Source organism: Drosophila nasuta, chromosome 3, assembly GCF_023558535.2.
Source record: "Drosophila nasuta strain 15112-1781.00 chromosome 3, ASM2355853v1, whole genome shotgun sequence".
Lineage (NCBI taxonomy): Eukaryota > Metazoa > Arthropoda > Insecta > Diptera > Drosophilidae > Drosophila > Drosophila nasuta.
This window is the reverse complement of record NC_083457.1, coordinates 45,583,441-45,611,304: the sequence shown is the minus strand read 5'-3', so window position 1 is coordinate 45,611,304 and position 27,864 is coordinate 45,583,441. Positions and strand designations below refer to the sequence as shown.

The 27,864-nt window shown below is 38.8% G+C and overlaps 1 protein-coding gene across 4 annotated transcripts; it reads right to left on the bottom strand.

The window, feature by feature from the left end:
• Positions 1–39: 39 nt before the first annotated feature.
• Positions 40–26,059, bottom strand: LOC132789257 (uncharacterized). 4 transcript variants are annotated; one of them, XM_060797155.1, is made up of 6 exons: positions 25,485–26,059; positions 7,179–7,829; positions 6,986–7,102; positions 6,704–6,742; positions 3,961–6,469; positions 40–3,898 (listed from the first exon to the last, which is right to left on the bottom strand). In XM_060797155.1, the coding sequence occupies exons 2-6, from the start codon at positions 7,671–7,673 to the stop codon at positions 3,366–3,368; spliced, it is 3,693 nt and encodes a 1,230-aa protein (XP_060653138.1). In that variant the 5' UTR covers positions 7,674–7,829; positions 25,485–26,059; the 3' UTR covers positions 40–3,365. The 4 variants fall into 4 exon arrangements, with proteins under 4 accessions (XP_060653138.1, XP_060653135.1, XP_060653136.1 ...); XM_060797152.1 differs by lacking the exon at positions 25,485–26,059 and adding an exon at positions 19,105–19,614; XM_060797153.1 differs by lacking the exon at positions 25,485–26,059 and adding an exon at positions 8,290–9,121.
• Positions 26,060–27,864: the final 1,805 nt, after the last annotated feature.

Sequence of the window (27,864 nt, the reverse complement as noted above, 5' to 3'; positions counted from 1 at the left end):
TTAGATTTACGCATATATATATATATAGTCAATTATGGATCATCTTTCACTTCTTCGTCTGTTTATTATTTTCTTTTTTCTTTTGTATTGTGTTGTTTTTTGCAATTGTGGCATAAAGGGTGAATGACAGAGACATCTGCATGTGTGTGTGTGTGTGTGTGTATATATCGCTAACATTTTAAATGGATTTCAACAAAATACGATCACTAATTTAAGGTTTTAATTGCAATGTTTTGTTTCCTCCTCGTTTGAATGATGATTGCAAATGAAATTCGCTGCGTTTTTTTTTAATTGTGTATGAGAACCAATTTTGTACATTTGTGGATACAAAAAACAATCAAGTCAATCAAATAGATATATAGATGTATATATATATATATATAATATATGTGATAATTTATATATATATATAGATGAATAACAAAGGCTCTACATGCACTCTATATGTACTTAATAGATATATGAGAGAATATACAGATAGAGAGATACAGATACAAATAGAGTTACAAATACAGATACATATATGGGGGAAGGGGGAAATATTGATTCGCAATAAAAGTTGACATACATATCAAGTATAATTATACTTATCGAATACATACATATAATGCAATATATTTGGATTTGATTTCTATCATTTCGATTCGATTTTTGTTTTGTTTTTTGTTTGTTTGTTTGACCTAAATCAGAGTCACTTATAATACTAAGAAGCAGTCATTTATTCTCCATTTAAATTTACGTGTTGTCGTCACTTTTTTTGAATCCTGAAACAGATTTCAATTTACTGTACAAGTTGTATCTCCTCTTCCTCTTCTTCTTCGTCTCACTACGACTACAAACGTGTGTGCTATTATAAATATATATATTTTTAATGTATATCTATAATATTTATTGAATATATTACAATGCATTTCGAAAAGAAATTCAGAATGAAAATAAAATCCTGTTGTCGTATGAAAAAAAGTTCATTTCTAAAATATTTCCCTTTGTTTGTTGTAAAATATCGAAAGTGGGCGGGGCAAATGAATGTGTTTTTGTTGTTTGTTGTTGTAAGAGAGTTTATATATGTTTGTATGTTATGTATTTGTATTGTATATAGTAATTCGTTCAGTCTCAGTCTCACAAATAGGAAAGTATTACTTGCTATTTATTGTATTTGATTTTGTTTTTCTTTTTCTTTTGAATATTTTAATAATGCACATAAAGTAAAGCGAAAAACTTGCCAAAAATATAACGAAATCATAACCAACAACCATAGAAAACCAAAATGCGAAAACCAAAGAAAGAGTGAACAAAAATAAAAAATTCAATTTTGTGTATTTGTTTTTTATAATTTTGATTATCTTGTTTTTATATTTTCCATGTATGTAGGTTCTCCTCGGACTTGCATCCGTCATTAGAATTAGAATTATGCGTATATAAATATTGCATATGCTTATAAATTCTCAATTACATTCTATGCATATATAAACTATATACTATATAATATACTATTGTATAATCTACGATTATCGCTAAATGTTGTTCTTTTGCGTCTTTGTATCGAATACAAAAATACAAAATGTTCAATTTTGCATAGTCTTAGTCTCAATTAGCGGGCCAAAACACGCGCTGCGCCGCCCCCTCACACACAAAAACAGCGAACAGCCACACCCCCGATTTACAAAAAGACGAACGCACGCAGCAGCAGCAGCAAATAATTAAAGAAGTTATTACGTATACGCCGCGTGCGCTCCGCAGCGCGTGCCTCTTGGGAGAGAAATACTTAAACGTTACGAATTGGTGTTGTTCCTTACAGTTAAGAGCTGGTATTTAGCTACAGTATATATATATATGTATGTATGTATGTATATTATAGTGGATATATATGTATGTTTTGTATATAGTACAGATTTAAGATTAGACTTAACAGCTAGTCAGCCTCATTAATATTATAAGCTTAAATGTTACGTGTTTCAATTACTTGTAATCAGACAATGACAATTAATTAACTAAGCATTTCTTTTCTCACTTAACTTAACGACATTGAGAATATATGTATATAATAATAAAAAAACGAAGACTAATTGAGAGCGTTTTCAATAATTTTGGTAAAGTTTCAAATACGAATTATTTGCTTATTTCTTTTGTTTTCTTGTTTTTTGGGGAGTTGTTTGAAATTGTTTCTAAAGGCGCAAAAGTAGAGAAAGTTGTATGGATAAATGTTTGCTATTATATATCTAATATATCTCTAATATATATATGCTATTTTTTGTTTATGCTTGGGCTCTAATATATTATGCGTATTTTAAATGGTATTTATTTAAGATTATGGTATTGTGTTTCATAATACAAATACAATATGTAAATGTAAATGTGGACAAATGGAAACAGTCAAAAGCACCGATTTTTCAGCTAAGTTTGTTTTTCCTTCTTTTCATCTTCTGTTTTGTTTTGTTTTTTTGTTTTTGTTCGTACTCAATATATAATAATCATAATGATAATCACTACGTGGCTAAGTGTAATTAATACGCTAAACACTAATCGAATTAAGCAGGCATTCTCCTTTCACTTTTTACTTTTTGATTCTTCTCTGTCTCTCGGTCTATTTACAAAATTCTTTGCACATAAAATACATATAAATATATATATTAAATATCGATATTGTATATATATTCATATATAAAATACGTCATATATGCCTCCAACTTGTTGTTTGTTGTTCTTATTGCTTTCTGCTCAAAATTTGGAATTGTAAGCAAATTGTTTTTTCTTTTTCCTCTCTCTCTCTCTCTCTCAGTGCTAACGAAATTCAAATAAGGCAACTTGAATCTAATTGTTTATGTACTATATATGATGTGTGTGTGTGTGTGTGTGTGTGTTTACTTTTATGCACAAGTGTATGCAAAAATTTACAAACTAAGCGCGCCTAAAACACAAATCAAATTTAAATGCATTTTTCATGTTTCTCATGTTGTTTGTTGTTGTTGTTACTTTTGCTTATTATTGAATTTCGCTCATTTATTATAAACAATGCTTCTTCTTCATTTCATTTAATATAAAATATTTATCAAAAATAATATGCAGTATATTTTTTGCTGTTTTTCATTTCACATTTTGTTGGCGATTTTCTTTTTGCCAATTGTTGAGATCGTTTTCTTTTCTTGAAATGAGTTTTGAAAATTTTGAGTGGATTGTAAGTTATTTTTTAGGGGTTTTCCTGCCTATGTACACTCTAAGAATAATACCGTTATGTATGCTTGTGCTACAGTCTCGTGCGTCTGTCCGTGTGTGTTCTGTACGCTGCTTAACTTAAGTTTTTTTTTTTGTTTGCTATTGCACTTTAGTTGCTAATTAGAATTTCCTTTATTTTTTTGTTGCGCTCTCTACGTGCACTCAATGATCATGGGCTGATTGGAGGACTCAATGACCGAGGGTCGATTCTCCTGCGCCTGAACATGACCATGTCCGTGTCCCAGACCATGAGCATGACCATGACTGTGACCATGTCCATGTCCGTGGCCATGCAGATAGCCAGCCTCCTGCTTCAGTGATTTGGGGGATAAATGATGGGCGGCTGGTCCCAAATGTTGCAGCTGTTGATGCTCCGTTGGCTGCTGTTGCTGTTGCAGATGATGTGGCGCATTGGGCGCTGTGGTCAGCAGCATGGGCGGTGGCTGCAACAAGTGGCCAGCTGATGGTTGTTGCTGCTGTTGCTGTTGCGATTGTTGCTGCTGCTGCTGTGGATGTGGCATATGCAAATGCGGCGGCTGCGCGTTGCTGCCGAGTGGTATGAGACGCGGCGGCGATTGACCGCCCGTCAAATGCCGCAAACTCGGGTGCACCGCATGTCCTGGATGCATGTGTTGCTGCAGCTGCTCGTAAGCCTCGCGAGAGTCCGGCTCCGGCAAGTCTTTATCTGCATAAATATTGTGAAATTAGTAATTGGAAAAGGTAAATTTTTATAATTTCCTAACTCACCTAGACACTCGGAAGTCGCTGCTGCGGCCATGGCCAGCTCCTCCTCCAGATTGTTCGGTTTGCAGCTGGTGGTCTTCCAGTGTGTGCGCAACCCTGACGCACTGATGTACTTCTTGTCGCATCCCTGGCACACATACGGCCGATCGTTCGTGTGCAGTCGCTTGTGCAGCTTCAGGTGCACGAATTGCGTGAACTTCTGCGGACACAGATCGCAGGCGTAAGGCTTTTGGCCGCTGTGCAGCCGCAGATGTGTCTTCAGATTCGAGGTGCTCGAGAAGCGCTTCTTGCAGATGTCGCACTGATGCGGTTTCTCACCCGTGTGTACCAAATGATGCTTCTGCAGATGCGCCAACTGTGTGAAGCTCTTCGTGCACACATTGCACTTGAACGGACGCTCGCCGGAATGCGTGCGCAGATGCACCTTGAGATTGCTCAGCTGACCGAAGGTCTTGCAGCACACATTGCACTCGTAGTGCATTTTGCCATCCTTCTTCTTCAGCGGATACGGCAGCGAGCGATAGCCACGCGATGCCAACGAGTTGGGACTCAGCGGACTTCCGCTACGTGGACACGAGTTGCCATCGGGACTGAGGCTGCTCGGTGGCGAAATGCGCAAGGGGGACAGACGTTGCAACGGCGTCAGCGGTTGCATCAGCGGATGATTCAACATCTGTGTGCTGCTCTGCAGCAGATGCAAATTCGATGCCGAGCCGCCGCCGCTTGAAGCATTCGACTGCCGGTCGAAGGGCGAATGCGAGCTGTGCGGGGGAGAATGGAACGTGGAGGTGGCCGCATGCAAAGATTGTGCTCCCGGGTAGCCAGCATAGCCCGCATAGTTGGGCGAATGCGCTCCAGGCTCGTAGTGTGAACGGGATGGGGAGTAGATGACATTGTGATGATGATGCGACGTTGGGGGCGGTGGTGAGCATTCACCCTTAATCAGAGCTGCGCATTCTCCCTTGATCAGCGTCTCTCGTCTCAGGGACAATTCCTGTTCGGGCAGTGGCGCCGCCAGCTCCTGCGACTGTCCCAGATTCGAGCTCGAGTCGGGACTCACGGCATTGCCATAGCGTTGCGACTTCTTGTAGCTGTAGGCCATCTCAGTGGGTGAAGTTGGCGGTGGCGTTGCGGCATTTGCCTGACGACACGCATTGGCAGCGGCTGCTGCAGCCTCCAAGCGATGTTGACTGGTCAGAATGGTCTCCAAGATACTCGAGCTGGGCTGTGAGAAGCGCACATAGCGATCACCGCTTAATGCTGGTGGATCAGCCTCGTAGTAGGGCTTGCTCAGCGGCACAATCGTGCGATTGTGCTCCAGCACAATCACGGTGGAGGACGCAGGCTGTGAGTTCGTTGGTTCCATCAGCGTTGATTCCTCACCCAGCGTGGTAGTTGTGCTAGGTGGACACAGCGCATCCTCAGCGGCAGCTGCAGCATGCAGTTCATGTAGCTCCTCATCTTCCAGACTCGCTGTGGGTGCCAGATGTTCGTCGACATCCTTGAGCGGTTCCTGTTTCACGCAGCTCTTGTTCTTGAACTCGTACTTCAGGGGCATCTTCACCTTGAACTTGCGGTACTCGTTCTTGTCCGCCTCCGGCTGACAGCTGCTGGGCGTTGCCGCATGTGGCGGCGTGCTGGGCGCTGGGGGCGTCACGCTGCTCGGCTTCTGTGCCTGAGCTATGACTGTTTCCTTCGGAGCAATCGCTTTCTTGGAGCAGTCCAGCACATAGTTGTGCTCGCTCTCGCTGTCACTCGAGTCCTCGGGCGGCGTCAGACCATCCTCCTGGCACTCGTTGCTGTGATAACCCTCATCGGAGCGCACCGAACGCACGCTGCCATCCTGCGGCGTCAGCTGATGTTCGTAATGATGCTCCGAGACCGCTGAATTGACATTGTCCTTGTCACTGCAGCTGTTCAAAGGCGAACGATCCTGTCCGATGATGACCGACGCATGTCGACTGTGCTGTATGTGCGGATGTGCGCTTGTGGTCGTCGCTGGTGTCGTCGTCGTGGTGCTAACATGTGCAGGTGGACTGCCGCGACGACAACATTGCGTAGAGGAAGCCGAAGTGGGAGCAGCAGCGGTTGAGGAAGCGGGTGCGGGAGCAGCGCCTGGCAGATGCAGACCCATCACGTAGGTAATGTGACTGACGGCCACCTCGGCGGGAATTTCGGGTGCAGCGGGCATGGCATAGTGTGGTTTCTTGTGCGGCAGTTCATCGTCCTCGTCCTCATCCTCCACATCTACGTCCTGCTTGCAGGCGCCGAAAATTGTGCGCTCGGGATCCACATCGTAGCCAAGGCGGCTGGCAAAGTCTTTGCAGTACCAGACCATCAGTTCCTCGTTGGGCAGAATATCGCGGGTGGTATAGAAATAGATGTTCTCCTGATGCTGACAGGCGACCAGATTCATCACCTGCAGACTGTATGCGGAGGCCACGTAACGCATCCAGTTGGACTGCGAGCGATCCGAGCCATCCAAATAATAGTAATCATCGTCCTTAAAGATCTATAGGAGAATGGAGATCGAGAGGTAAAGAATGGGAAATTAAGTAAATTGCGAACAAATAAACACAAACAACAAACACAGTGAAGCAAGCGCAATAGATTAACATTAGAATGTACAGAGATGAGACAGCAAGTGCAGTAGAAAGAGACAGAGATAAGCAGAGAGATAGAGATAGAGGTAGATAGGTAGATAGAGAGTGCGTCACAAATAAAATCAAAGCAAAAGAGGTGGTACCTTAATATTCCCGTAGGTTATGTGGCGTGTTCCCTGCACCTGATTCAAATTCGAATTCGAATCCGCAACAAAATGCAAAATTGTAATTTGGAATTTGTAGTAGTATATATCGTTTATATATAGTAATTTGGGGTTTATGCACATGAAATTAAAAATTCAGAGAAACCAGTTGGTTAGTCGCAGTTTCAATCCAAAAAAATAAGTAAGGTTAATCAACCAAAAAGAAAAAGCCCAAAGACTAGTATTATAAAGCGTTTATATAGCGTAGTTGTGCATGCTTACCCGCCAGAAATATCGCGCCTTATTCTTATCATTTGGATAGTTTGAGGTTGGAATGCCTTCGAAAGGGCCAAAGCGTGTGCCACGCGGTATCACGCCGCTGCTCCAAACTCCTTCAGTCTGCAAGTGTAAACGCAACAAAAAGAGATGGCAAGTTAATCTACTGCATAGAAAGCATGCACTAATGTTGTCTCACCTTAACATTTGGCGTTGAGTAGACCATCGAGGACTTTAACGTCAGACTGCGCGGCAGCGTTTTATCCGCCCGATTGGGCAACCCTCGCTCTGCCTGCACATCGGGCACCAAATAGACGGCCAAACGTTCAAAGTCCTCTTCACGCATGCGCGTCACATCGTAGTCTTGGCTGCCGTCGGGCGTTGGGCTGCGACTGCGGCTGCGACTGCGCGAGCGACGCAGCAGCTTTGCAGCGTGCTGTGGATGCGCATGGTGTTGTTGTGGATGATGTGGATGGTGTGGATGATGATTTGCTAGCGCGTGTGCGTGTGCATGCGCATGTGGATGATGATGCGCATGTGGATGCTGTATGGCTATGTGTTGTTGTTGTTGCTGCTGCTGCTGTTGTTGTTGCTGGACATTGCTCGACGTCTTCATGCTGGCTGGCGTTGGTTGCGCTGACGTTGACTGCGACGCCGACTGCGGCTGCTGTGGATGCTGATGAAGTCCATGCATGTTTGTGTGTTGTTGTTGTTTGTTCTTGGTGATGCTTTTTTTTGTAGCTACTTGAGTATGCAGCTGCTGTGTGTTGTTGCTTTTGCTACTGTTGTGGCTGTTGCTGTTGTTGTTGTTGTTGTATTGCTTAAACTGCTAGTTGAAGTTTCACTTGATCTGCAAGAGAAAGAGAGAAAGAATGATTTAGTGGGAGCTTTTGACTTTTTGCTGCTTTTCACTTTTTTTTTTTGTCAGAACTATTAATAAACACACACTGAATGAGTGAGTGAGAGAAAGAGAGCGCTTGACAGGCAAAGCTTCGCCCACTCACTCAAAATTACACACACACACTGCATGTGTGTGTAATGCAGTGTTGCATTCGTATTTCAATGGCGGCAAAACAAGCGTAAGCGTTAACGACGCGACGACGCCTCTCTTCGGCAGCTCGTCGCTTGCGCTTGACGCTCGTCGTAGTTCAAGATTACGGCCTTAATGGAGGTTACGCGTTCACGTTCAGGGGCAAATCTCATGCCTCCCCTCCTTTTCACCCCCCACTCACCCCCCTTTTACACACCCTTTGCTGATTGAAATGTAAATTATGCTAAAACAAAAAAAATAATAAAACACACTAACTCACTTTTGGCCAACTGCGCTTTGTACTTTCGTTTTTTCATGCATTTATATAAAAAGAGTTTTGTTTCTCGATTCTCGAATTAATTAATATATTCCTGCTAATTGAGTTGCCGCACTGAATAACATTAACTCATTATTGCTCCGCTTTTGATTTGTATTTTTATTTAGTTATTTTTATATTATTTGTTGTATTTTTATTTTTATATGAATTTGATTTTATTTTTCCGCTGCTCTGCTTTTTTTTATTTGGCACTTTTTGTGCTGCTGGCAAATTACGCATCACTTTCCGTTTCGTTGCTGGTTTTCGTGCTCGCTATATTACGCATACGCCGCGTTCGCCCAGCACAAAACAAAACCAAAATGTGCAATTGCCTTGACAAATTTTGCAAATAATTTTGTATTTCTTTTTTTTGAGGGGATAATTTTTGTTGAATTTGAGGATACTTTTAGCTACAAATTGTTCATGGCGCACCCGGCGACAACGACCACAACGACGACGACGATGACGATGACAACGACGACGACGTCCGACCGCAACGCATTCTCGATTGCACTGAAGCACCTCACAGAATTCAGTGTCTTCCCGTTGGATTCTCTCTGTATATTGCACATACACACACACATACACATATATAGTGTATATAATATATATAATATTGCCGTTCACACACAGTTGCAGCTATGCGGAAATGTACAACACAAATGAGAGTGGGGGAGGAGGAGGCAAAACAAATAACGAGACGAAATAGGAAAATAGAGAAACGGCGAACAAAAATTATTAAACTAATGTCGTGCAAAAGTTTTTGTTAGAATGAACGTTGTGCCCATCCACACAGACGCGGACCGAGTGAGTGTTCCCACTACTGACCCACATACAAGCGCACTGCATGCAACCGGCAGCAGCAGCAGCAGCAGCGACGACGGCGACAGCGGCAAACGTCAGCGGAAAAGACGGAGCAAAAGCTCACGCGCTGCACCCAAAAAAAAAAATAATAAAATAAAAGCCAGTGAGAGCGAGTCAAACCCGGTAGCCTAGCCATTTTACCCGGCATAGCGAATGCACTCACACACACTCGCACACACACACACACTCAGACTTGCACTCATTTGATTTTGTGGCGCCAACGCAACAAAGTTTATCGCTCAACGTTGTTTTTGTTTTTTTCGTTTTGCTGTTCAAGGGTTGCGCGCAAAAGCTTTCGCCGCCTTTTTTGCAAGCAGCGAATTCGCTACGCGACGCGGCGAATTCAAACACTGCTGGCCAAGTCCACAGTGGTTGGTGGTTGCAATCTATCCGTTACTTGTTCTCTTCTTGTTGTTGTTGTTGTTGCTGTTGCCTGAAGCGCAATCATAAATTTATTGTGCAAGGCTGCGGCGACTGTCGACGCAGCTATTGATGAGCCACATTTGGCAAGGGAAATGCGCTGACTGGCTGTCAGTGGCAGCCGCATGGAGCATGCCACAAGTGTGATTGATGCCCCAATGGGCAAAGGCAGCTGCTTATGCTAAGATCCTTTAACAATGAGCAGGCAAAAGAGCAGCCAATTAAACTAAGCAAAGTATTCATTATGTAAAGTATGCTCGTCTATTCTATTTTAAGACAGTGAAAGTATAAAAAATTAAACCCTTATTTTTATTGCCACAATTACGAAAAGTGAACCAGATTATTAATTTTATATTACTATATTATTGAATTATTATATTATTCCATTATTATATTATTATAAGATTAAATTATCATATTATCATTTTATTATATTCGTATTATTTATGGCACAAATATTATAAGCAATGCATTTTCTTTTATTTTATTTGCAATACGTTGTCAAAATGTCTAAATTATTTAAAGATGGGACTAAAATCCAAAATAAAAGTATACTTGAGAAGTTAACAGTCTAGAAATTCTAAATTTAAATTTAAACATATATTTATTTTTCTTTAAATTGTATTAAATAAAATCGACTTTTATGTTATTCCCAATAAATGAACAATCTAGCACCATTAATTAATAATAAATCAACAGCTACGTATTAACTTCAATTTCCGTCAAATTCTAATCAAAGGACATAGCAAAGCTCACACTTCAAAAATTAAATGCCAGCCAACAATTTGCAACCTTCGAACGATCACACAACTTATCAATAAATCAGCCACTGAAGTTATTCCTGCATTTCCGTATACTTAATAAATTGTGAGCGACAAAGAAATGCGGAACTCTACTACGTGGTGCTTAGCAATCTAATCAGGCAATTGATTGTTTCGCTTCTTGAGTGTTTTATCATAAGGTAAATATTTGCTGATGATGACAAACTCACCGCTGTATTGTTTTCAGTGCATTTTCGTAACACCAACTGCTCGTCGTTATATGTTTTGCTTCTTTGTTTTCGGGTTTTTTTTTTTCGAGGGGGAATAATGCCGTAACAATATCTGTGAGCTACACGCACGTAGAATGCGAACTGCGGCAACGTGCAGCATAAATGAGAACTTTTTGCCCAGACAATTGGCAATGGCAATGGCGGCAACAACACGGATGCAAAAAAGATACAGATACAGATACAGATACAAGTGCAGCTGCAGATACTGTATCTGTATCTGTAGCTGTGCACTTGCACTTGCATTCGATTCTATTTTGATGAGTGCGGAAATGTGCGAATTTATTTTGGCTAGCTATAAGGTGTGTGCAAGTGTGTGTGTGTGTGTATATATATATAAACATGTATGTGTGTGTGTGGGTGTGGGCGCCATCAGAAATGCAGACTGTGTTGTTCACTTTGTTTGTTGTCGATTTTATTTTTGGGGTTCAATTTTGCAATTTATTTGTTTTTCTCAATTTATTTTTGGTACTTTCGATTTTGCGCTGCGCCAGCTGCCAAAAACAAAATAAGGTTCTCCTGTCGATCCGATCCGATGCGATCCGTTCAGATGCGATACTTTCGCTGGCCACGCAATCAAAATTTGCATTCACACAGATTGCGTTCTATTGCCTTAACTTTAGGAAGTCATTCAAACAAGGCAAATTATACACATTACACATTACACTCATTGCACAGATAGTGCGCCAAAAAGCTTTTCGCTATCGCTGTGAAAAATGAAAATAAGCAGCTGCACACACATACACACATGTAGTGTGTGTGTATTAGAAACAAAAAGTAAAAAGCTCAACGCTTTGCGTTTCTAATCATCGCACAATTGCATTTGAAGGACACGAGACGAACAGCGTAGGGCACGGCGAAGGGGGCTGCCGAGGGGGGTGTTGGAACAGTGAGTGAGGGGTTCGTTGGGGGAGGGAGGGTGGAGAGAAATTTGCTTAGAGTTGCGCAGCAAATTAAAAATAAATAAGAGGCACAAACACACACATAACATATGCATAGAGACGAACGCATTTCGTGTTTACGACATAATCGAATAGTGCAGTGAGCAGTGATAGACGTTAAATATACCCTGCAAATTTAGTTAAATAAGAATTTTATTTACAAAAATTATATGTTTGCTTTAACCTAACTAACAACTTGAAACTAGGAATCATTAATATTTTGAAGTATTTTTAGTTGAACAAAATTTAAAAAAGATTTTGTTGTAAGAAAGTAAGTAACAAAACGATAAGAAAGTTTAAAAAGAATATGCAAATTATATTCAAGTAATATTCTTGTACCGATCTAACCAAGAAACATGTACATTTGGTGTATATTTGGTATATATTTATAGTTTCAAAAAAATACCATAATTTACTCTTAGCATATTTAAATATGGTATATTTGGTATATTTACAATTGGTATATATTCTTTATATGGTTTCATGAAATATCAAAAGTAAGATTATAGTATTTATTCTTTAGTATGTTTATATTTAAATACAATTTATAGTTGGAAAATACTTTTACTCATTTTAATACTATTTTTTGGTGTATATTTGGTATATATTTATAGTATACAAAAATACCATAATTTACTCTTAGCATATATAAATTTGGTATATTTACAATTTGTATATATTCTTTATATAGTTTTATGAAATACCAAAAGCAATATTATAGTATTTTTTCTTTAGTATGTTTATATTTAAATACAAATTATATATTTAGAAAATACTTTTACTCATTTTAATACTATTTTTAAGTTCTTATAAAACTATTAAATAATCTCTCTTATATTTTATTTGATTACTTTCAATTGAGCATTATTTTTTGTTTACGTATATTCTCAGTATATCAATCTACCCCGCTAGACAAGCAATAAATATTCGCGCAACTAGAAAATTGTCAAGCGAAACGTTTCGTCGTCGACTCGCAATGAGTTTAACATTCAACTTGAACGCAGGCGACCCGCTGACGACGACGCTGGCGTCGTCATCAACGTCGTCGTCGTCGTTGTCGGAGTGCATTTGAATTTTGATAAGCTTTTGCACATTGCGCATACGCCGTGTGTGCTCGCTAGCTATGCGACTGAACTACACATCTGCTTTTCTCTAGTATATGAGCACATATGAATAGATTTCGAAGTATTCATGCAATGCTCATAATAATTTTGTTATTCTAGACTGTGCAAAAAAACTTCCGCAACGTTGCTGTTGCTGTTGCATCGATCTTTATCAAATTGCAATGGGGAAGCGAAACGTTGCGAAACGTAACGAAACGAAACAAAAACAAACAGAACCAAATGGCGATATTTCGATTCAAGGACAAGTGCGCGATAGGCAACGGGAACTGTACTAACCGCAGGCCCATATACTACCTATATACAAAGTATATATGTTTATATATATATAACTGATAACTGCTGCAACAAAAGGCCATAAATTGTCAGTCCCTGGCAAAGTGTGAGAGAGAGAGAGCAAGCATTAGAGCGAAAGAGAGACTCCCCTTTTGGGTGGCCTTGTGAAAAGCTATCTAGGAAATCTACGCGTATCTGTTAAGTAGTCTCAATGAATAAACAAATTTTACGATGTATTTATAAGTGCAGTGCAAATATTTGCGTTTAAATGGGATTGAGCTACTATGCAAACTGAAAAATGGGTAAAGAAATGGGAATCTTTTGGGTCACTTTGCCATTTCTAATCTAACTATTGGAAATTCCATTCAGTTGAACCAACTTTGAACTAGTTCAAACCGATTTCAAGGCAATTACAAGGGCAGTTCAAGTTGATTGTCAACTAGGAAAAGGGAAGATAAAGAGTCAGTTTTGTAGTACGTGATTCCTGCATTAGAAAGTTTTATAAATGATAACTATTTATAGTACAACTCTTGTTATCTGTAGTAGAAATATGTGAAGTACATTCATCTTTGATAATACGATTATCATTTATCTTTATTGACTTATTATAAAAGTATAAAGTGTTTGAAGTGCTGTCCTTAACAATCGGCGCATTCATTAGCTTCTTAGATAATAATAATATTATTTATACCATATTTATTGATTTGTTATAAAAGTGGGAATATTTGAAGTGCACTTCCTTGTAATCAGCTCATTCATCGTTTAGTATTTATATTTATTTAATTACTAGAAAAGTTCAAGTATTTCTGGGGCACTTTTTTGCAATCAGTGAATCAGCAATTTATATTATATTATTATTTATTTTTATAAAGTACTACAAAATTATAAATATTTAAGGTGCAAATATCATTTATATTTATGGCTTTATTAGAAGAGTCGAAATATTTCAAGGGCTTTCCGTTGTGATCGATTTAAATTTATTTCAAATAAATTTTTGTCCTATTATTATTTTAAATTATATTGTATTTCACAGTTAATTTCTTAATTTGTATTATTATATATTTAAATTTTGTATTTTATATATTTTGTAATAACTTATTATACGTTATTTTATTTCGTTTCATTTCATTTTCTTTCCTTATATTAAATTTCTATGGATTATGTATTTATATATTTTATGTACTTTCTTATTCTTATTTATTTTTATTAATTGTCATTTCATATAATTTCATTCCTCATTTTTGTAAGTATTTGATGCTGAATTTTTTTTTGTGGCGTATTTATTAGGCATTGTTTTTATTATAATTGTATGCAACACAAAATTGAGAATTCATATTTTGTTTTGCTTGATTTCAAATAAAATTCTTTTGAATTAATTTGCTTGATTTATTGAATTGAATTTCAAATTCTCTTTCATTACATTACACATTGTTTATTATATTTCTTTGGGTTAAACGCTTTTATACATTATTATATCGTATTATTCCTGCTTGATTATGCATTTATATAAATGTGTTTACATGATTTGTTTTTCGCTTGTTTTTTTTATAGAGTTATTGACTCAAGTGAATAACAATATTTATTTGTGTTGAAATTATATATTTGCATAAGCATTTAACTGTACGACAATATTTTCAAGTATAATTTGTTCTAGATATTCGCGCTGTCAAAAGATCTCAACATTTTAATGATCTATGACATATTTGCTTTAATCTATTGACAGACTGTTGCAACACTTGCTTAATTGCGGCATAAATTATGATTGTTTATGTGCAACAACAACAACAAAAAAACAACAATTTGCATACACACAAAAAAAGTGTTGTTGGCGGGCGTGTTCCAACCAGGAAATGTAAATGCAAATACACCGAAAGAGAGAGAGAATACTCAGAGCGAAAGAGAGGGAATGAAATAATAATAGCGAGCGCGACAAATATCTGACAGAATTGTTGTAACGTTTTGAGTAGTCGCATTTATTTTATGTGCATGCAAAAGCGAAACGAAAACGAGATAAACAAATAGCTCAAAGAGAGAGGGAGAGGGGGGGAGAACTTTGGTGCATTGCATTCAGCTGATAAAATAAAATTGTGTGCGCCAAGTCACATGTGAGTGTGTGCAATATAATTGCCAGAGCTTTTCGTAGGGAGGAAAGTGGTTGAAAGGGGGGTAGTGAGGTGGCGAGTGAAGAGGAGAGTAGTCAGTCAGTCAGCATCATCATCATCATAACCTTGAGTCACAAGACGAGAATGTGCATGCGAACGGAATGCAAAATGTATCTGAATCTGTGTAGCTACACGTAAAAGTATCTCAAACAGTTTTGTGTGCTGTGTAGCGATGCGACCAGCAGTAACAACAACAACAGCAACAACAACTGGTAATTAATATATGCAATTCAAGGACAAAATGCGATTATAATTCAATTTATGCTAATTAAAATGTTCGCTATCAAAATGCACACAAAAAATGTGTTGTAAACATATTCTGTATCTACACTAGAAACAGAGAGAGAGAGAGAGAGAGAGGGAGAAAGAGACCAAGAGTGAGTGAGAGAGAGAGAGAGAGTGCAAGAGTGTGTTAGAAAGAGACAGAGAAAGCACAATCCATCCCCTCGCTAGGGACTTGTGAAAAAGTATTTGTTGCGGTTTCGTTGCACTTTAACCTTGAAATTTTGCTGCTCAACTTTTTTAGCGAGCGCATGTGCAATAGCTAAATGCAATTACTCTCGCTCTCTCTCTCGCTCTCTTACTCTCCATCTCTTTCTCTCTCTCTCCCTCTCTGTCGGTTGCTGCCTCTCTCATTCGCCCGCTTATCAATTGCTGCTGTTGCTTTTGTTTTTGTCGCTGCCCGCATATTAATTAGTTTTGCAGTCGTTCGCTTTGCTGTCGTATTGCAGCCCTTTTCCCCACCACGTCACCACCCACTCGACCCCCACCTCCTCCTCCTGCTCACTCAGACAACTTTTAAACAAAAATTTCATTTTTATTTCAACAATTAAAAGCGAAAGTATAATTTGAGACCTTAACAAATCAAAATGCAAAATACAATTGTGTTTTGTTTTTTTGTTCTGTCTCATTCTCTCCATCAATAAATCAACCAGATATATATATGTTGTTTATAAATAATTATACAGCTTTAACGATTGCTTTTTTTATTACCCTTTCGGCTTTGACGTAGGTCGTATACTCGGTAAGTTTTACTTGCCCAATCACACAAATGCAATGCCAATTTTCTATAGTCGTCTTATCAGTGCGTTTACTTGCATTTTAACCCCCTCTCATCCCCTTCTTGTTCGCTTATCAGCTGAGTTTTCTTATTGCGCAGTGAAAGTTTTTCGTTCCTTTGTTGATTGCAATGTTTGCTCATTTAACAGTGCCGCTTTGTATTGTTGTTCATTTAAGTACGCACATTAAACGTTGCTTGTTTGTCGCTTGCATTTCGTGTAGTTAGAATTGCATTGCGCTACACTGCAACGAGTGGGGTATATTGATGCAAACAATCATGTTGCACGGTGCGAATGAAACTGCGCCTAGAAGTATGCTCTACAATTTGACTAAGGATATTTTAACTAGCAATTGTAGTACAACTTTTCATTGTATTAAGAGATTGAATCTCTTATTAATGAAATATAAATTTCTTCAACAACTTATACTCATCTTTTTCTTGAGGCTTATTCCTAATATAATATATCTTATAATGAGGTATTTTAGTACATTATATGTATGTACATATATGTATAACTACAAAAGCTGTTATCAATCACTCAGTTGTTATAGAGACAATTGATTATAAGTCCTCAGTTTATTTTTAGAGCAAAGATTAGTCAGTCTGGCATAAATATACACGTATGTATAGAAATATAGTATTCAAATTTTGTATTCAAATAATTAGCACGCTATAGAGCACTGTGTTGTTGCATGTTAATTTTAAATTGAAATGAATTTTATTCAGTGACGTCAAATGTTTTTATTTGAATTGAATACTAATTCATTTTAACACATTTGCAATTGTGTTAACATTTTGTTTACTTAGATTTTGATTAAGTAGTTGAGCTTTAAAGTACTATAAATACGCAATAAACTAATATAAATACACATTTTAGGCAAAAACTCATTCAGGTTAAACTCAATATCATAAGGACTTATAAGTTAAAATTATAATTTGTAATAATGTTCAAGAAATAATATAATTACTAAACAAATTTGCTATGCGGATTACATAATTAATTGTGGTGTACATATTTTGTTTGCAATTAAACCCAAAACTATTTTATTTTAAATTTTAATTATACTAATAAAAACAATTATATTACAAATATTTAGTAATAATTTCATTAAGAACTTTACAGCTTGAAATAAAATACAATGAATTAATTATTTATGTATCTTATTTCAAATTGAAATCTCAAATGTTTTCTTTAAAATGGAAAATAAATGTATTTTATTCTCAAAGCAAATTTTTCTAAATAGCTGTAGCTAATGAGGGACATTTAAGGAATATTTTTACTGATCCATAAATACACATATTTAATGATTAATTACTGTCAAACTCTGTCCCAAAGTAAGCCCTTTAACAACTGTTGCCACCCACTTTCAGTGCGCCCAATTCGAGGCATTGCATCATCTGGCGAAATGGCAACTTGCAACTTGCAACTGGCAACTGGAGGTCGCTGAACTCAAAGGTCAACTGCCAGCCAGCAGCGTGAACTGCAGCTGAGTGTAAGTAAGTATGATGTCATGGCTACCAGTCGGCAGTTGAGTTGATATCTGCATATGCCTGCTGCCAAAAAAAAGAGGCGAAGAAATGAAACATAATTTCGTCAGCAATCAATAAGAAATTGCCAGCAGACATGAGAGAGAAGGAAGGAGGAAAGGGGAGTGAATAAATCTCAGACAGAAGGCAGATCTTGGGTTGCTTTAGACTATGTGGAGGATTAAAAGCATAATCCTGTGGGCGACATTACCTTGACGACACACACACACACACACACACAACAAAACACAAAGCAGCACAATAACAACGAACAGAACAAACCAACAAAAACAACAACAAATCCGACCTACGACAAAGCGATTGAAAATGCGCATAAATTCGAGACGAGCAACAGAGATAGAGAGACAGATGTAGAAAGAGAGAGAGAAGGGTAGACAGACAGGAGCAGACAGTTTGTTGTATGTGTGGGTGGCTTTCGAAGAGAAGAGGGGGAAGGAGGGCTTTTGGCCGGAAAAAAGTCAAAGTAAAATTTTTGAGCCAGACAACAGAAAAGGCGAACGACCCTTTTGAGCCCGCCAGCCAGACAAGAGACGCGACGAGACGCAGAGCAGACGCCACATAATAATGTTGGGGCAGGGCCCGCTGCTCGGAGTTGCTGCTGCTGCTCATTATCCTTTTCGCTTTTCATACATAAATCGCAAATTGCTGCTGTTCTGCTGCTGCTGCTGTTGGCGTTCAATGAACCCGTGTGTGGCACGTACAACGGCAGCGGTCGTCGGCTTTTCGCCGGCTGCTGCTGCTGCAGTATACACACCCAATACGGAAAGCGAAACAAGCGAGGACAACGACAGCAAAAGCTGTACACAATGCACAGACGACGACGACGAAGCGCTGCACGAAGGTCCTGGGGCCTGGGCTTCGTTTGGGTTGTGGTCTTGACAGTGTGCAGCAGCAGCAGTGGCAGAGACAGCGTTGCAGCTCTTCGCTGCTCGCTGCCACGACTGAGACGGCGACTGCGACTGCGCTGCAACAGCGGGCAAGGACCCTGAATGCAGCAGCAACAGCAGCGACAGCAGCGGGCTAGGATAATGCTTGTTGAGGAGGCGCAGGCGCCAGGCACAGAAATTTCACTTTTAATTTTTTGCCAAACGTTTGCTGCGACGTCGATATCGATGCGTGCGAGCGAGACAACAATAACAGCAACGTCTGCTATCGTTGTTGTTGTTGTTGTTTGTGTCTGGCCAGGACATTTACTGACTGCGTATTTCGGTAAGGTTATTGAACTGACAGCGACAGCAAAACTTTCACAAAACACAAATGCGCTAGGACATGGTCAAAAGCAAAAGTCTCGATTGCAAATTGCAAATTTGCAAATTAACAAAATTCGATGAATGCTTACCTCGATTTTTATGATTTCTTTCTGTATGTTTGTCTTTATTTGTTTTCCTTGTTTATTGCACTATTTTGGATGAGTCCACGGTTCAGTCTCAGTCTCGTTTTTGGGTTTTGTATCTCAGTCTCAGTTGCAGTCTCATTTTTAGTTTTTCAAGTGTTGGCCAAAATGCATTTTAAACGCGACTTGAAGAAACTGATGATGGCGAAGAGATCGCGAAAATAGATACGATGAAAGTGTTGAGTTCTACGCCCGATGGAGCACATTGTATCGATATATGGCTATATATATATATGTATGAACCTTAGACACTACAACGAATGCTTACACTTAAATGCCACTTAAACGATTTCTTATTTGTCGATCGACTTGAACACATTTGTGGTATATGATTTTTGTATTTTTCGAATTTACAACATTTTATTTATATATAATTTTTTTTTTTTTAATTTTTTTTGGTTGTTGTTGTTGTGGTCCACGCGACGCGGCTGCTACGCCTGCCAGACATGACCTGCCCAACGCGCAAACATCCCGAGTCAGGACTGAAGCGACTGCCAATTCAGCAGTTGCCACTTTGGCCTGCCACACAGTTTGCTGTCGCTGCCGCTGCCACTGCCGCAGTCGCCGTCGGCGTCGACTTCGACGTCGAGTGCAGACAGTAAACAAGCAGCCACAAAAGGGGGGAGGAAGGGGCAGCTGCCACTTGCACTTGGCATGAGCATGAACTCGCACAATAACAATAAGAATAACAACAGCGAAAGCAAGGGCGGCGTCCGTCGAGAGTCGCGTGAATCGTGTGAATCGAGAGTCGCGCGTCTGCACAAAATGAGGGGCACAAGCTACCCCTAAACAGAGCTTGCAGCACGCTGCAACTTCGACTGCGACTGAGATTTTTTGGCTGCAATGGCTGTCGATAATTATGCTTCCGAACTAACTGTTAGCTAAGCAAAGGACTGTTGGCCTAGGTCTCTGCTAACTTTGCTGCACTGCGCAAAAAAACGTTGTAAGTGCCAAAGTTTACTTCGTTATACAACACTGTTTGCCTAACGATAACTTTTGTTATGCAAGATAAGCAATCTTGTAAATTTTATCTTATCTCCTCAGCCAACACAAGGTCAGCTTTTGTTACGTTTGCTTGCGCTCATTTCTCGCAGTGCACACAAATTGCAAACTGCAAAGCTTACGCTCTCTCTCTCTTGCTCTCTTGCGCTCTCTCAATTGCATTTGCACCCTTTGGCTGCAACGGGGGGTGACTTTGGCTTGCGACACTGTTGACAATGAACTACAACCGGAAGTGTTCACATGAACATTATGCAAACTGCCAAAGCACTTAAAGCTCACCACCAACCACCAAAAGCTAGTCTCGTCTCGTCTCGACTCCAGACTTGAGACTGTGGTCGACTCTCTGCTCTATTCATAAAAATTCAAGCACGTTTTTCAAGTGCTCAAAACAACGGTAAAACAAAAGACGCTGAAGTAGAAGAAGAAGCAGTAGCATGTAGCACTAGAAGTCGAGGCTAAAGCTATTCAGGCAAACAAGCAAACGACACGTTGACTATTAAATACCCTTGAACTGTTGATGAATTCTTTTGTATAGAACATTTTGTAATTCAAATGTTATAAGATTAGATATGATATACTATTCCAAACAACTATTAAATATTGAACTATTTTTAGTTAATTTTAAAATATGAAAATGGTAAATATCTAAATACTTTTTTGTATAATTTCGAAAATTGAGATTTTCTTATATATTAATATTTTTAAATGATTATTTTCATAAATGGTACTTTAGTTAATATAGTAAAATAAAATAAAAATATTAAACAAATTTTTAATTTAGATTCATTTCTACCCTTTACTATTTAAATGTTCTTATTTTGTGTTTTAATTGCGTAAAAACTTTAATTCGTATTCCTAGAAGCGTTTCAAAAGATTTGTAATTTATTTACTTCTACTGAAGTAATAATTTTGTCGTTTGTCACGACTTCTTTAACAAATTTATTAGACTCCGCTTTAGCGAACGCAAAGCATAAGTTGAAGAGGCAAGCAGCAAGAGGCCAAAGCAATTCATAAAATAAATACAGTTAGAGCGCGTTTGTGCTTAATAAAAAACCATTTTGTCATTGTCAAATTACAATTATGCCCCAAAGTCGAGGCGTGGCTGTTGCTGGGCGTTGGGTTCGTGGCTCGCATAACGTAATGTCGCTGATTGCAATTACGTATGCGCGACACGTAAATGAGCATAACAACAATAATAGGTAAAGCAACAACAAAAGAGCTAGCCCCCCAAAAATAAAATTAGATGGAAAAAGACAAAAAGACTGTGCGCGTCGGCGGCTTTTTTATCAGCGCCGCGGGCTCAGTCAATGTCACAGTCAATGCACAAAAGCAAGCGCAACAACAATGCCTGCACATTTACAGCTAAACAGCAAACGCCACACGCGATAGTGTCGAAACACAACAACAGCAACAGCAACTACAAAGCGACAAGAGCAACAGCAACAGCAACAACAACATGACACAGAACCTGTCGCAGCAAAGTTCAACAACAACAAAAGCCGAAGTTGAGCACGAAGTCAAAGCTGAAGCCGAAGCCGAAGCCACCTCGGCGCATGCGCTCGCGCTCTCAATGAAACGAGCACACACGAACGAACGAAGCCAAGTCGCGCTCTCGCGTTCGCTCTCTCTCTCTGTGCGTGCGTGTGTGTGTTGTTATTGTTGCTTTGGTTATAACGCGCTTGAGTAGGTCGGTCATTGAACTGGCGAACTTGTTTTCTTTTCATATGCGCCTCGCATCGCATCGCATCGCGACGCGTCTGTGTCCGTGTCCGTGTCTTTCATTTCGTTCTGTTGTGTTGCCTTTGCCATGGCCATTGCACACTTTCTTCCTGGTGAGCAGCGCTCAATGCTCAACGCTGAATGCGCGCTCTCTTAAAACCACCTGTGCATCGCGCACAAAGAGAGCGCTCGCTCTTAAGCGCTTCTGACTGCAATTGTGAGGCTGTGACTGTGCTGGCATGACTTGCATGTCTTTGCACACGAGCAATGCGTGGCAAGTGCATGTCAAAGATATGCTCCAAGAGTGGCTGCTGTTGCTGTTGCAGCCTGGGCAATCAGTCGCCGCGCAACAATTCTAATTGCAGCAGCAGCAGCAGCAAGAAAGCAAAAGGCAACATCAGCAGCAGCAACTTAAGGCAGTGTCAATAACCCCTTGAAGTTCGTTTTGCGGCTGCGGCGAAAAGAGTAAGAGTGATTTGATTCCCTTTTCATGACGTGACGGCGCGGCGCGCAAAGCCTTAGAAACAACAAAGCCAGTCAGCAGCATGTTGCATGCTCCAAGAACTTGCTTGCCAGCAAGAATAAGTGCAAGAACCTCTGCGCATGCCATGTGCCTTTTGAGCCATTTGAGCATTTGCCAGTTGAACGCCCTTTTCACGGCAAATGATTCCACCACAGTTGCCAGCGAGATGCCACAACTCAAGAGTTGCCTGTACCTGCCCCAACCTAGGCCCAACTGCCCCCCTTCCTCTCTCTTTCGCTTTGCTGCTGGCAGGATGGCTGCTAGTAAATTGCAGCGTTGAACTGGTTTGCTACGCTCAAGCGGCAGATTCACTTTTTTTTCTTCTCTCGAACGCGCCCTTGCCCCATCATTATTCTAATGCAAGACTCCTGGCTAGCGAAGCCTCGGCTGTATGCTGTGTGGCCGGCCAGAAATGAAAATGAAAACCGTTTGCGAGTTCGTTGCCTAAGTCTTTTGTTTGCGCGCGCGCAGTCATTGAACTCTGCCTGTGTGTGTGATGCTGCTGCTTCTTCTTCTATTTGTTTTCTTAGTTGCTTACGGGCCCCCAAAAAGTGTGGCATATCAACAGCTGGCAAGAAAAGTGCAAAGCTCTTAATACACTCAGCGTTGTGTCTCATTTAAATTGCTAAATCAACACTTGCCACGCCCCCCGGTCGCGACCTCTGCTTATAGTTAATGCAATTCAACAGGTGGCAACTGCGTTGCGTCTTTGGCCAGGTGCAGCTAATGACCTTGATATTGAAATTGAGCTTTGTGTTTTTTTTTTGCTTTTTGCTTTTTGTATTTGCATTTTGCTTTTGCATTTGTTTTTGCTGCCTTTGCTTTTGTGTTTGCTTTATTCATTCATCTCCATCGCCACGTTTCGATTTCATTTCAAATTTGTTTTTGTTTAGATAATATATCACAAGTTGTTGTTGTTGCTGTTGTTGTTGTTGTTACGACTCGCGAGTCATTTAAAGTCAAAGTCAAGGTTTTTCTGCCTTACGTCGCCAATTATTTTCGCGTCTCTCGCTCCCCACTCTCTGTCTCTCTCTCGCTCGCGCTTCTTATATACCAACTGAATATAGTATACATATATATATATATATCTATATCTGATTGTTGTTGTTGTGTGTTTGCCCATTAGCTGCCTTTTATTTGCTTAAGGCCAGAAACTGGTTTTGTCTAATTATTTGTATTTTTATTTTGTTGCTCATTTTGCGCTAGCTTCTTATTGTTGTTTTGCGATTATTAAAAAATATACAATGTGTATAGTATATAGTAGCTACTATAGTATATTGTTCTATCTAATGAAATGTTAATCTACACATTGTGGTCGCTGACTCAAAAGACTGATTGAAAGTCGTCTCGTCTTCTTTCTTTTCTTTCCTTCTTTCCTTCTTTCACTCGTTTTCCTGTTCGACTGCTATTTTCGAATATTTTTCATAAAATTCGCATAAATTGGCGTTAAGAACGTTCAACTAGCCTGACATTAATTAATCACCATCGTTGCTTTTTTTTTTGTTTTGTTTTGGGATCTCTTTGAGTTCTTCTGGTACATAGTATAAATTTTGGATTTTTACCTTGAAACCCGTTTGGGATGGGTTTAAGTTGTTTTTTGTTATTTTTAGTTGTCTCTGTGGATGATTATATAATCATTATTATGCATTATGCATAATTCACAACTAGAAAGTCTTCAGCGACAGCTAGAAAGATGTGTCCGTTCAAGGCGGAATACTTTTCTACCGTTGATGATGATGATGATCATGATCTTGGTTAAATTTAAACGCACTTATGTCCACTTTTGTCTAATTGACAAGCAATAATTTGTTAAAGCAAATGTGCTTTCTAGAAATGCTTAAATTAATTTCAAATTCAGGAATCAACGAACAGCAACAATAATTAACAACTTTTGCAGCTGCAGCATGTCGAACAATAACAATAAAACTCAATAATTCAATTAAAGTGGCCAAGTCGAGTAGCTTATGCAATTTGTTTACCGCTTTCTATTTAATCGAATGCTTTGTATTCAATTAGTTGAATTAATTCTTTTCCTTTCTTTTTTTTGGGGGATGTTTTTGGTTATGTAAGAATTCTTTTAAGCTGGCACCAGGAAGTACCGGGGACTTTGCGACTTCAAGTCTTCCGTCTAGACATTGACATCGACAAACAATTAAACTCTGATCTTAAACTCTGATGTAAGCGTGAACAATATCATCATTAATCACAAAGTATCTACAGCGAATTGTCAGTTCCATTTTAATCAATTGGCAAAACAATTGCAAGCTAAGCTCGGTTGTAACTATCTGCGTATCTATTTACTGATCTGTGTAGATAAATATCTCTATTGTCCAGACGACAAAGTAGATGACAATTTACTTAAGCTATCTTTATTCAACTGTCTAACTATTGAACCAACTAATGATAACTACATCTATCTATATATCTCTCTGTAACTATTTAGAATTTTCTATTTCTATAAAGATCAATCCCAATATTTTATTTCTTAATCTATTAAATACATCTCTTAACTATAATCTATATGTAACTGTTAAGAATCATCTATTTCTATTAAGCTCTATCTTAATATTGCTTAGATTCTTAAGCAATCTAATAACTAAAGATGCAGTTACTAAAATCTATAAGCTATAAGCTTATTATTTAGGAAGTCTAATCTATAGTTCTCTTCATCTTATGTACTATCTTTTAACTATACTATATATTTTTGCAATTTGTTTACTTTGATCCTATACAAATATTCTTTTTGGTCTACTTTTTTAGTTTTAACAATCTATAATTTTATTTTATCTACACTCATCCCATAAAATAGTAGATAATTTCTCTATATACATTTTTTATTAGTCTAAATCCATCATATACAATTTTTAAGTCATTCCTTCTACTATATTCTTTTTCTTACATTTTTGATAACAGTTGACAACCCTACGCTGTAAAGTTATGCGTTCAGTCCCAAAGTAGTTGGAAAGCTTTCCGAAGAGAACTTTCGGGAATTGCCCAAAAGCTTCTGAGCAATTCTTGGGTTTCGTTATAAATATGAGATGGACCAAAAATAATTACATTTAATGCTAAAAATATAACTCACCATTTTCATTGTTTAAATGCATATCCGTATTGCGGTTTTTTGTTACTGCTGCTGTGGTTGTTGTTGCTTGTTGTTGTTGTTGCTGTTGATGATGCTGTTGCTGTTAATTTTATATCCATTACGTAATTAATCCAAATGCTGTTTGCTTGTTGTTACATTAAACACTTGTTGTTGTTGTTTCTCTTGTTGTTGTTGTTGTATGCACATCTTTTTGCACTTGTTTAATTTAGAACTGATTGACCAATTGATTTGACTTTTGATAACGATTCACGTCTTATCAATCTGCTCTCAATAAACCATTTGTTGCACCTTTTACTGTTGTTGCACTAGAACTTGAGTTTAGTTTAGAGAATTTGTTGTTAGCACTTTTGTGTGTTGTGTTCTATTTTGTGGTGCTGCTTCTTAATGTTGCGAGTGTTGTGTGTGTTGTTGCGAGTGTGTTGCGTGTGTTCCGTGTTATGTTTGTTTGTTTGTTTTTTCTTAGTTTTGCGGCTGCTGCGTCTTCTAAAAGCAATAAAAAACGTAACGCGTGCTGCTTACGAAACCATGTCTCGATCGTTTTGTTGCTTACGGGAAACTGAACTACGGATGAGTCGCGGTCCGACTTCAATGTCGAAACGACAGCAGCAGCAAACAGCAGCAGCAGCAGCAGCGTCGACGTCGACGTCGTTAGAGGCTTCTGAAAGCAGCAGCGGCAGAGCAGCACAGATAGCATTTCATTACACGATACGCACACAAACACACATGTAGAGACCACAGCAGACAGACAAATGCTCAGCTCGCTGCTTTCTACTCTTCTTTCTCTTCAAAATACACACACGCACACAACCGCAGCCGCAGCCGCAGTCGCAGCTCAGGTGTCTCAGGTTCTTGATCACACACACACACACGCAAAAGTCGCTGCCGGCGTCGCGTTGCTGCTGCTTCCTTTTTACATTGAGCGACGAAGTCGTCGTTGTCGTCGGTATCTCTTCGGCTTTGCCTGTCTGTATGTGTGTGTGTGAGTGGTGAGCGCGCAACAGGCCAGAACTTTCATTCAAGGTGAGCAGCGGCATCTCTTTGGCATTGGCCTCACTAACTGCTTTGCTGCTTGCTGCTTGTCTCTCTTCTGCTTGCGCCGCGCTCTCTTCTTTTTTCGTTGTGTGCGTGTGCTTTTTCGCAATAGTTCTAAACGCCTCTAACACACGTCGTCAAACGGCCAGTGAGTGCAAATTGAGCATGAGAGCGTAAAATTACAACATTTTCAAGGCTTGCCTCTACAGCAGCGCCAGCAGCGCTTTTAGCATTGATCTTGGCGCTCATTTGTTGGACTCTTCTAACAAGTTTAGAATCTGCGCAAGCGAAGCGCGACCAACCGCCACTTGTTCTCAATTCTCTTAACCCGTTTCAAAGCACATTCACACACACACAAACGTCACATCACGTTGCGTCGCGTCGCGCTCTCGCCCACTCTCTGCCCAGGTGAATACTTGTGAATACTTGTACTCAGCACTCACAATTGCATGTAATTGGACATTGCCGTTGTTGTTGTCGCTGTTGTTGTTGTTGTTGTTGTTGCCGTGTTTGTTTGTTTTGGCGTATTAAATTTCATGATGCTATAATTGCATATTGTAATGGACGAACGTCTCAACTCGCAGTCGCAGTCGCAGTCGCCGTCATATTTGTTGCCCAAAATGGAACTGTAATTATAAACAGCTAAAAAAAACACAAAATAAAACACGAATAAATCTTAACAACACAAATAAATCTTTTAATTATATTTAAATTCATTTATTTTAATGTGTACACTAATACGCTGCTATGATTAATTCTGATTAATACATCATCAAATTTCAATAGCAACAAAAGTATTCAACAAGTAATTCAACTAGTGAGGTTTTTAGAAAGGGAATTTAACATACTAAAAAATAGCAAAAAATAACTATAAATTATGATTAGAAATATTTTTGATTATAAAAGTTCATGAGTAATCAATTAATCTATTATTATTCACACCATTCAAACGTTTAACTAGTTTATCGCTGCATCTTAAGATAAAAGTTTCCATAGAACATAAAAAAAGAAAGAAAAAATCTCTTAAAAAAATATATTATAGGAATATCAGAAATAGAATTAATCAAATTAAATTTCAGAAAACTATATAATAAAAACTAAAAAATTAAAAATAAAAGTAATAATTTAATCTATTACTTTTCACAACGAATATTAAGATACAAACTTCAATAGAACCAAAAATATACAAATAATCCATTTTCAAACGCTAATCACAAAAATTTATTATATGAATATTAGAAAGGGAATTTGACATACTACAAAATATAGCAGAAAGTTCTGAATTTTCATAAGAAATACTTATTTTAAACGAAATTTTATTAACAGA

Excerpts from the sequence above, each read along its gene's own strand:
- LOC132789257 (XM_060797155.1), bottom strand. The coding sequence starts at position 7,673 with ATGCATGGACTTCATCAGCATCCACAGCAGCCGCAGTCGGCGTCGCAG. Across the intron at positions 7,103-7,178 it reads ACTCAACGCCAAATGTTAAG|ACTGAAGGAGTTTGGAGCAG; the intron begins GTGAGACAACAT and ends TTACACTTGCAG. Across the intron at positions 6,470-6,703 it reads TAACCTACGGGAATATTAAG|ATCTTTAAGGACGATGATTA; the intron begins GTACCACCTCTT and ends ATTCTCCTATAG.